General features: G+C 44.9%; 1 protein-coding gene across 1 annotated transcript in view; it reads right to left on the minus strand.

The window, feature by feature from the left end:
• The window catches only part of ssbp2b (single stranded DNA binding protein 2b), a 115841-nt gene that overhangs the window by 67707 nt on the left and 36541 nt on the right, over window positions 1-11593 (minus strand). Inside the window, exon 2 of the mRNA XM_023978839.2 lies at window positions 8129-8201. Coding sequence (XP_023834607.1) covers window positions 8129-8201 — 73 coding nt within the window. The remainder of the gene's footprint in view (window positions 1-8128; window positions 8202-11593) is intronic.

Below are 11593 nucleotides of genomic sequence, written 5' to 3' on the forward strand. Positions count from 1 at the left end.
AGTACAGAAACCTTTGTTTGCAATTACAGAGATCATACGTTTCCTGTAGTTCTTGACCAGGTTTGCACACACTGCAGCAGGGATTTGGCCACTCCTCCATACAGACCTTCTCCAGATTCTTCAGGTTTCGGGGCTGTCGCTGGGCAATACGGACTTTCAGCTCCCTCCAAAGATGTTCTACTGGGTTCAGGTCTGGAGACTGGCTAGGCCACTCCAGGACCTTGAGATGCTTCTTACGGGGCCACTCCTTAGTTGCCTTGGCTGTTGTGCGTTGTCATGCTGGAAGACCCAGCCACGACCCACTTCAATGCTCTTACTGAGGGAAGGAGGTTGTTGGCCAAGATCTCGCGATACATGGCCCCATCCATCCTCCCCTCAATACGGTGCAGTCGTCCTGTCCCCTTTGCAGAAAAGCATCCCCAAAGAATGATGTTTCCACCTCCATGCTTCACGGTTGGGATGGTGTTCTTGGGGTTGTACTCATCCTTCTTCTTCCTCTAAACACGGCGAGTGGACTTTAGACCAAAAAGCTCTATTTTGTCTCATCAGACCACATGACCTTCTCCCATTCCTCCTCTGGAAATCCAGATGGTCATTGGCAAACTTCAGACGGGCCTGGACATGCGCTGGCTTGAGCAGGGGGACCTTGCGTGCGCTGCAGGATTTTAATCCATGACGGCGTAGTGTGTTACTAATGGTTTTCTTTGAGACTGTGGTCCCAGCTCTCTTCAGGTCATTGACCAGGTCCTGCCGTGTAGTTCTGGGAGGCTTCTGTCTCCTGCCATAATCTCGTCACACGTCCAGGATATCCTCCACTCCTGGCTTTCCTCCCAGGCCCAGGATCCCTGCTCCTCCGGGGCACGCTGCTTGGTCCGTTGTTGGTGGGATCATCGTTATAACGTTATAATGAGTGGACCAAGATGCAGCGTGGTATGGTTCCATCCTCTTTATTTGGAAGTGAAACTCAAAGAAAACAATAAATCGCAAAATGAAACGTTAAGCAACTATACATAGTCAAGATCCCACAAAGCACAATGGGGAAATGGCTGCCTAAATATGAACCCCAATCAGAAACAACGATAAACAGCTGCCTCTGATTGGGAACCATACCAGGCCAACATAGATATATATATTCACCTAGATAACCCACCCTAGTCACACCCCGACTAAACCAAGATAGAGAATAAAAAGCTCTCTATGGTCAGGGCGTGACATTTTGTCTATTAAAGTAACATCAAATTGATCAGATAGAGTGTAGACATTGTTAATGTTGTAAATGACTATTGTAGCTGTAAGCGGCAGATTTTTTAATGGAATACCTACATAGGCGTACAGAGGCCCATTATCAGCAACCATCACTTCTGTGTTTCAAAGGCACGTTGTGTTAGCTAATCCAAGTTTAGCATTTTAAAAGGCTACTTGATCATTAGAAAGCCCTTTTGCAATTATGTTAGCACAGCTGAAAACTGTTGTTCTGATTAAAGAAGCAATAAAACTGGCCTTCTTGAGTATCTGGGGCATCAGCATTTGTGGGTTCGATTACAGGCTCAAAATGGCCAGAAACAAATAACTTTCTTCTGGAACTTGTCAGTCTATTCTTGTTCTGAGAAATTAAGGCTATTCCATGCGAGAAATTGCCAAGAAACTGAAGAMCTCGTACAACGCTGTGTACTACTCCCTTCACAGAACAGTGCAAACTGTACTTTTTCCCTCTTGTACTTTCCTCTTCCAATTTTGTGGTAAATCCACAATTAGTTYGTTGTAATTTTGGGTAGACATTTCCATATATTTTTCTTAGCTGCATGTGTGACATTACTCCACCAGTCCAATTTATGATATAATTACAAAGATTATTTAAAAAAATTAATAAATAAAAACGTTTTTTATCTATTAGTATATTTGAGTTTAACCACAATATTTGTTGTATTGTTTGTTCTGTTTTTTCAGGTGGATTAAATTGAAATTGTAACTTGTTTATAAACTAGCAATATTTGGGAGATGATTTCCTTTTCAAATAACTGAACGTGTGGGGTTGTAATCTGAATAAAGGGGAAAAGGCCATTATTGAGCATGGGGTGAGACATTGTTATTAATTTGTGAGAGAACCCGTTTGGATTTAAGTATAACTTTTGTATGACTGAAGCCTTTAGTGAGAGGTCTAATGCCTTAATATGTAATCATTTCTACCCTCCGAATTCATATTCATTATAAAAATAAGCCTGTTTAATTTTGCCTGGTTTGTCATCAGCAAACTTAATGATGGTGTTGGAGTCGTGCTTGGCCACGCAGTCGTGGGTGAACAGGGAGTACAGGAGAGGGCTAAGCACGCACCCCTGAGGWGCCACCGTGTTGAGGATTAGTGTGGCAGGTGTATTGTTGCCTACTCTTACCACCTGGGGGCAGCCAGTCAGGAAGTCCAGGATCCAGTTGCAGATGGAGGTGTTTACTCCCAGGGTCCTTAGCTTAGTGATGAGCTTTGTGGCACTATGGTGTTGAACGCTGAGCTGTCGTCAATGAACAGCATTCTCACATACAGTGGGGAGAACAAGTATTTGATACACTGACAATTTTGCAGGTTTTCCTACTTACAAAGCATGTAGAGGTCTGTAATTTTTATCATAGGTACACTTCAACTGTGAGAGAKGGAATCTAAAACAAAAATCCAGAAAATCACATTGTATGATTTTTAATTAATTAATTTGCATTTTATTGCATGACATAAGTATTTGATACATCAGAAAAGCAGAACTTAATATTTGGTACAGAAACCTTAGTTTGCAATTACAGAGATCATACGTTTCCTGTAGTTCTTGACCAGGTTTGCACACACTGCAGCAGGGATTTTGGCCCACTCCTCCATACAGACCTTCTCCAGATCCTTCAGGTTTCGGGGCTGTCGCTGGGCAATACGGACTTTCGGCTCCCTCCAAAGATTTTCTATTGGGTTCAGGTCTGGAGACTGGCTAGGCCACTCCAGGACCTTGAGATGCTTCTCACACTCCTTAGTTGCCCTGGCTGTGTGTTTCGGGTCGTTGTCATGCTGGAAGACCCAGCCACGACCCATCTTCAATGCTCTTACTGAGGGAAGGAGGTTGTTGGTCAAGATCTCGCGATACATGGCCCATCCATCCTCCCTTCAATACGGTGCAGTCGTCCTGTCCCTTTGCAGAAAAGCATCCCCAAATAATGATGTTTCCACCTCCATGCTTCACGTGGGGATGGTGTTCTTGGGGTTGTACTCATCCTTCTATTCCTCCAAACACGGCGAGTGGAGTTTAGAGCAAAAAGCTCTATTTTTGTCTCATCAGACCACATGACCTCTCCCATTCCTCCTCTGGATCATCCAGATGGTCATTGGCAAACTTCAGACGGGCCTGGACATGCGCTGGCTTGAGCAGGGGGACCTTGCGTGCGCTGCAGGATTTTAATCCATGACGGCGTAGTGTGTTACTAATGGTTTTCTTTGAGACTGTGGTCCCAGCTCTCTTCAGGTCATTGACCAGGTCCTGCCGTGTAGTTCTGGGCTGATCCCTCACATTCCTCATGATCATTGATGCCCCACGAGGTGAGATCTTGCATGGAGCCCCAGACCGAGGGTGATTGACCGTCATCTTGAACTTCTTCCATTTTCTAATAATTGTGCCAACAGTTGTTGCCTTCTCACCAAGCTGCTTGGCTATTGTCCTGTAGCCCATCCCAGCCTTGTACAGTCTACAATTTATCCCTGATGTCCTTACACAGCTCTCTGGTCTTGGCCATTGTGGAGAGGTTGGAGTCTGTTTGATTGAGTGTGTGGACAGGTGTCTTTTATACAGGTAACGAGTTCAAACAGGTGCAGTTAATACAGGTAATTAGTGGAGAACAGGAGGGCTTCTTAAAGAAAAACTAACAGGTCTGTGAGAGCCGGAATTCTTACTGGTTGGTAGGTGATCAAATACTTATGTCATGCAATAAAATGCAAATTAATTACTTAAAAATCATACAATGTGATTTTCTGGATTTTTGTTTTAGATTCCGTCTCTCACAGTTGAAGTGTACCTATGATAAAAATTTGACAGACCTCTACATGCTTTGTAAGTAGGAAAACCTGCAAAATCGGCAGTGTATCAAATACTTGTTCTCCCCACTGTAGGTGTTCCTTTTGTCCGGGTGGGAAAGGGCAGTGTGGAGTGTGATTGAGATTGCATAATCTGTGGAATTGTTGGGGCGGTATGGGTCTAGGGTGGGTCTAGGGTTTCCAAGATGATGGTGTTGTTATGAGCCATGACCAGCCTTTCAAAGCACTTCATGGCTACTGATGTGAGTGCTATGGGGCGGTAGTCATTTAAGCAGGTTACCTTCACTTTCTTGGGCACAGGGACTATGGTGGTCTGCTTGAAACATGTAGGTATTATAGACTTGGTCAGGGAGAGGTTGAAAATGTCAGTGAAGACACTTGCCAGTTGGTCCATGCGTACACGTCCTGAGTACATGTCCTGGTAATCCGTCTGGCCCCGCGGCCTTGTGAATGTTGACCTGTTTAAAGGTCTTGCTCATATCGGCTACGGAGAGCATGATCACACAGTTGTCCAGAACAGCTGGTGCTCTCATGCATGCTTCAGTGTTGCTTGCCTCAAAGCGAGCATAAAAGGCATTTAGCCCGTCTGGTAGGCTCAAGTCAGTGGGCAGCTCACGGTTGGGAATCCCTTTGTAGTCCGTAATAGTCACCCGACGAGTGTCAGAGCCGGTGTAGTAGGATTCAATCTTAGTCCTGTATTGACGCTTTGCCTGTTTGATGGTTCGTCTGAGGGCATAGTGGGATTTCTAATAAGGGTCCGGATTCGTGTCCCGCTCCTTGAAAGTGGAAGCTCTAGCCTTTAGCTCGGTTCGGATGTTGCCTGTAATCCATGGCTTCTGGTTGGGATATGTACATACGGTCACTGTGAGGACGACATCGCCGATGCACTTATTGATGAAGCCGGTGACTGAGGTGGTATACTCGCCTTCACTGGATGAATATTCCAGTCTGTGTTAGCAAAACAGTCCTGTAGCGTTGCATCCGCGTCATCTGACCACTTCCATATTGAGCGAGTCACTGGTACTTCCTGCTTTAGTTTTTGCTTGTAAGCAGAAATCAGGAGGATAGAATTATGGTCAAATTTGCAAAATGGAGGGCAAGGGAGAGCTTTGTACGCATCTCTGTGTGTGGAGTAAAGGTGGTTTAGAGTTTTTTTTCCCCCTCTGGCTGCACATGTAACATGCTGGTAGAAATAAGGTAAAACAGATTTAAGTTTGCCTGCATTAAAGTCCCTGGCCACTAGGAGCGCCGTTTCTGGATGAGCATTTTCTTGTTTGCTTATGGCCTTATACAGCTCAATGAATGCTGTCTTAGGGCCAGTGTCGGTTTGTGGTTGTAAATAGATGGCTACGAAAAATGTAGATGAAAACTCTCTTGGTAGATAGTGTGGTCTACACCTTATCATGAGGTACTCTACCTCAGGCAAGCAATACCTCGAGACTTCTTTAATATTAGACATTGCGCAGTAACTGTTATTGACAAATAGACACCCCCCCCCTCCCCTCCTCGTCTTATCAAACTTAGCTGTTCTGTCCTGCCTATGCATGGAAAACCCAGCCAATTGTATACTATCCGTGTCGTCCTTCATCCAGGACTCGGTGAGACATAAGATATTACAGTTTTTAATGTCCCGTTGGTATGAGAGTCTCGAACGGAGTTCATCCAGTTTATTCTCCAGTGATTGCATGTTGGGTAATGGAATGGATGGTAGAGGCGGGTTACCCACTTGCCAATGAATTCTCACAAGGTACCCTAATCCTTCTGTATTTCCTTATTTTCTTCATGTGAATGGATTTGGGCCTTGTCTGGGAGCAGCATTATATCCTTCACGACTGACTCATTAAAGAAAAAATCTTTGTCCAGTTCGAGGTAATTAATCGCTGTTTTGATATCCTGAAGCTCTTTTTGGTCATAAGAGATGGTAGGGTCAACATTATGTATAAAATAAGTTACAAACAATGCAAAAAAACACACAAAATAGCCCAATTGATTAAAACATCAGCCATCCCCTCCGGTGCCATATGATATTTGTGCCTCTGTAACTTTCTCACTCACCATTATCCACCATTCATTCAGGATTATCTGTAACCATGGTAGCATCCACATTAATGTAGAAGTGTTTAGAAACATATTCTATTCTTATTTACAATAAAAGTGACTCCAAAATTACACAATACATTATTTACCATTCATTTTGGGACCTAAATAATCTGAAACACAACCAAAACAAATAGCAAATGTAGAGTCACAAGGTTGATGTAATCATTGCGTTCTAGGAATATGGGATCAAATACTAAACTTTTGACTACTTTGATCCACATATAAGTGAATTTGTCACAATACTTCTGGTACCCTGAAATGAGGGGACTATGTACAAAAAGTGCTGATATAGATTTAAAAAATACCTTCTAATGAAAGATGACAGTCTGCACTTAAACTTCATAGTCATTGGATCATTTTAAATCCAAAGTGCTGGAGCACAGAGACAATCACTGTAATTGCATAATTGAGGTGTGTGTCTGTGTACTATAAACCATACAGAGCACAGAGTCCATTATTAATTGTGTGTCCGTGGGACTGTCCATATGGACATGCACCAGCCGGTGAGGTGAACCCTGTGTTTGCCCCATCACTATGTTTCCTTTCTTCCTTTCACTCGGTCTCTCTCGCTTTTTTCAGAACATAGCATAACACAAGGTCAACGCAAACATTGACATCATCCTCTGGGCTAAATCCGATTTATGGTCACTCACACATGCACAACACACACACCAGAGGAGGCTTGTGGGAGGAGCTATAGGAGGACGGGCTCATTGTAATGGCTGGAATGAAATAAATGGAATGGTATCAAACACATCAAACATATGGAACCCACATTTTTGACTTCATTCCATTTATTCCATTTCAGCCATTACAATGAGCCCGTCCTCCAATAGCTCCTCCCACCAGCCTCCTCTGACACACACACACACACAAACACACACAAGCATGCACACACACAGTAAAACCATGTGACTAAGCGACGGTGGAGAGTGGCTGTCTGAGGAAACTGTACACAATGGGGCAACTGGCAGGGTATTGTTAAGGCTGGCTCTGAGAGTGATATCACTCGGCATTAGAAGGTCTACATGACTGCAGCCTGATCAGAGTTCATCATAGTCAATGTTTTATCAACAGTGAACACCATCAGGCAGGTTAACCCATCTTTCTGCAGCACCAGGAGAAGCGGTTTGGATTTGGCCCTGAGGATGGGTTGGGTCTCAGGGATTGCATGCCAAATAGCACCCTATTCACTGGTCAAAAGTAGTGCACTAAATAGGGAATAGGGTTCTACTTGGGAACTAGTTAACATCTCAGCCTGGAGGCGTCAACAGATGTGTGTGGTAAACACAGCTCTGTGTGGATAACCTGTCTTTAAAGCCATGTTCCTCTCCTCCCCTCTACTTCAGTAGGAACTATGGTAGTGGGGGAAGGAGGGACGGCTGTGTTTATATACATCCCTCTCTCAACTAATGCTCTCAGTTCCCACACTCAAACCCTCTCCTTTCATCTCCCCCATCTCCGGAAGACAGACAGAGTGATATGACATGGATGCCAGAGAGGAAAGGGTGTGTGTGCGTGCATGTGAGGGGGGAGGATGTGGGAGAGTGGAGCAGCTGATGCATCTGCATCCTCTATCCCTTTTCTTTCTTTCTTTTGCATTTTAATTTACAGTGATTTAGAGAAATATACTGGCTTCAACTTCCAAACCTCTTTACCTTAACAAAGAGAGAGACAGAGAGAGACAGAGAGAGACAGAGAGAGACAGAGAGAGACAGAGAGAGACAGAGAGATGCCAGTGTAAAGCTGTCAGCTAGGTGGTGTAACTCTCTGTCCTGATCCCAGTAAATGGAGGCTAAATGCTGAACCACCTGCCGCCCTGCATGCTCTGCCAGCTCAGCACTGTGCTCCACACTAATTAAATTAACCACACACACACTGCCCTGCCTTACAGGAAGCTGCATAGGAGGGAGAATCAGCCCTGTTCTGGGAGAGTGGACACACACATACACACACACACTACACACTTACCTCTGAGAGGAAGGTCTGTGCTGACTTCTGTGCCCCTACGTGCAGCAGGTACTCATACACATAGAGAGCTAACCTGCACAGAGAAACACAGGGACGATATCATGTTAGTAGGATGATCACTGGACTAGAGTAGTGTAGCCTCACTAGGCTACGTCACTGCCTGGATGCTACAATTTGACCTCTCCTGTCCAATTTCAACCATGACAGCTTTGGGCCATATGAGACACAGCCAATGTTAAAGTTGAAAACAGCCTGCCAGTAGAAGAACAAACAGCATGCTGGGATGAGTTGGCATTGAGGGAACACACTGTAAATGCCTCTGTTTTACACCAGGCACTCTATACCCCCCAAAAAACAGACTTTTTCTTACGCTGGAAAATCCTTTCACAATTGATTCATTCATCGATGAATGAATTAGAGCTGCTTTGTTGATCAAACTAACTTGGAGGGCCGGCCGACGTGCGGGCGGTCTACCCGATACACAGACACAAGACATCCAATGATCAGGTCAGGGATCAATGCAGTATCAGTCAGTCTCTTAACAGTACAATCAGGAACTGATTTAGACCTGAGACACCAGGTTGGTGCAATGAATTATCAGGTAGAACAGAAAAGCAGCAGGCTCCGGACCTCGTAGGGTAACAGTTGAATACCCATGGTATAGGGATAGAGGACATAAGATGAATGAGGTGATGTGTGTCCGAAGTGTACTGCAGTCAAACGGAACTTTACATCACCAAAACACTCCAGAGAATGAACTAATCAGAGTGGCTGCGGATCTGACTTCCTCTTCCCGACAACTAAAGGTCCAAAGTTTCTGCGCATGTGCGGGATGTGCAGTCTCTGCTCCACTGTTTCGGCTGCTCAGAGAACAGGCTACTGTGGTGAATGGTGCTCCTTTAATAAAGTTTGATCAAATTTGAATCAATGTCTGCAAGAACACAATGATAGTATTCTACATGACATAACCGAATATAATAGCATATTTAAAAAAACACAATTTCTTATGAGATTTTAGGATGATTGTGCAAATGGTTGCATTTTTCTTTGATGTGGCCAAAACTACACAATGAGCACCACTATGCAAAATATGTACTTTTATTGAAACTAAAGACAGGTGGTGAAGGTAGGATAGTTTGAAAGAGCAGCAGCTCACTGTCTGTCTACGTCCCAAATGGCACCCCATTTCCTTAATAATGCACTACTTTTGACCAGAGCCCTGTAGGCCCTGGTTAAAAGTAGTGCACTATAATGGTCATAGGATGCCATTTGGGACGCATACTTTGTCTGTTCCCAGAGGCCCCTCAGCGGACCCAGCCACGCAGCGTAGCCGCTCCTCAGTCCAGACTTAAGTCTCAGACTGAGATAAAAATAAACCTCCAGACGACACTCGTCTACCTGTCTGAAGATGATGGACTGCACACTTCTCCAGGCTCCACGCACCTGACTCTCTCTCTCCCTCTTTCCCTCACTCTCTCTCMCTTTACCTCGGTCTCTCTCCGACTCTCCATCTCTCTTGTTTTTCTTGTGTGTAATGAAGGGATGTAACACGGTGGCTGCGGGTGGGGGTGTGGTGTTTAACCACAGAGAAGACGGAGCATTTCACAAGGACAAGGTTAACGGAACAATGAGCGGCTTGACAAAACTCTTGACACCTTCCACGCCGGTTCTTAGAGCTGCGTTCTCTTCATCTTGGGACTGACTCTCTCTCTCTCTCTCTCTCTGTTTGTCTGTCTGTACAATATCACTCTCTCTGTGTCTGTCTGTCTGTACAATATCACTCTCTCTGTGTCTGTCTGTCTGTACAATATCACTCTCTCTGNTCTCTGTGTCTGTCTGTCTGTACAATATCACTCTGTCTTTTTTCCTTGTCTAGTATCTCTATCTCTCTGTCTGGCACTGTGTGTATAGTATCACTCTCTCTCTCTCTCTGCCTTTCTGTCTGTTTGTCTGTTGGTCTCCTTTCTGTACAGTATCACTCACTCAGTCAGTCAGTCTGTCTGTACAGTATCACTCACTCTCTCTCTGTCTGTCTGTACAGTATCACTCACTCAGTCAGTCTGTCTGTCTGTCTGTACAGCATCACTCACTCAGTCAGTCAAACAGAGAACAGATGAACAAACCTTCTCCTTGATCTTCTCTATCCTTCTTTTACGAGAAGCGAGCAGACAGAACACAGAACACAGAGACACAGAGAACAGAGACACAGAGACACCAGAGACCAGAGAACAGAAGACAGAACAGAGAGACAGAGACAGAGAGACAGAGAGACAGAGAGACAGAGAGACAGAGGACAGAGACAGAGAGACAGAACAGCGAACAGCGAGACAGCAGACAGAGACAGAGAGACAGAGACACAGACACAGAACAGAGAGAGACAGACAGAGACAACAGAGACAGAGAGACAGACAGAGCAGACAGACAGAGAGACAGACCAGAAGAGACGAGAGACAGAGACAAGACAAGACACAGAGACACAGAGACACAGAGCGACACACAGACACAGAGAGACAGAGAGACAGAACACAGAGACACACAGACCACAGAGAACAGAGAGACAGAGAGACAGAGACACAGAGACACAGAGACACAGAGACACAGAGACACAGAAACACAGAGACACAGAGACACAGAGACAGAGAGACAGAGCAGACCGAGACAGAGAAACCTCCTCCTGATCTCTCTATCCTTTCTTTTTAGCGAGAGAGCAGAGAAGACAGAGACAGAGAGAGACAGAGACAGAGACAGAGACAGAGACAGAGACAGAGACAGAGAGACAGAGACAGAGAGAGACAGAACAGAGAGAGACAGAGACAGAGAGAACAGAGACAGAGAGAGACAGAGAGAGACAGAGAGAGACAGAGAGAGACAGAGAGAGACAGAGAGAGACAGAGAGACAGAGAGACAGAAGACAGAGACACAGAGACACAGAGACACAGAGACACAGAGACACAGAACACAGAGACACAGAGACAGAGACAGAGACAGAGAAAGAGAACCTCTCCTGATCTTCTCTATCCTTTCTTTTTATCACTTCTTTGCCTCTTCTCCACTACCTACCCCTCTCTCTCTATCTTTCCTTTCTTTGGTTCTCCTCCTCCTCCACTCCCAGAGAATGAAGAGTCACAGCGTATTATTGATTACCCAGCACATTTCACAGGTTGACAATGGTGTAAAGCAGGCTGTGTTCAAGGGACATGACAAGAGAGAGTGAGTGATACTTACAGACTGACGATATGAGGATACTGTACAGACAGACTGACTGACTGAGTGAGTGATGCGTGACAGAACAACTGACTGACTGAGTGAGATACTGTACAGACACACTGACTGAACTGAGTGAGTGATACTGTACAGACAGACAGAGAGAGTGAGTGATACTGTACAGCAGACAGACATGACTGAGCTGAGTGAGTGATACTGTACAGACAGACAGAGAGAGTGAAGTAATATGTCCAAAGACAG

The sequence above is a fragment of the Salvelinus sp. IW2-2015 genome, linkage group LG33 (assembly GCF_002910315.2).
Source record: "Salvelinus sp. IW2-2015 linkage group LG33, ASM291031v2, whole genome shotgun sequence".
NCBI classification, from domain to species: Eukaryota; Metazoa; Chordata; class Actinopteri; order Salmoniformes; family Salmonidae; genus Salvelinus; species Salvelinus sp. IW2-2015.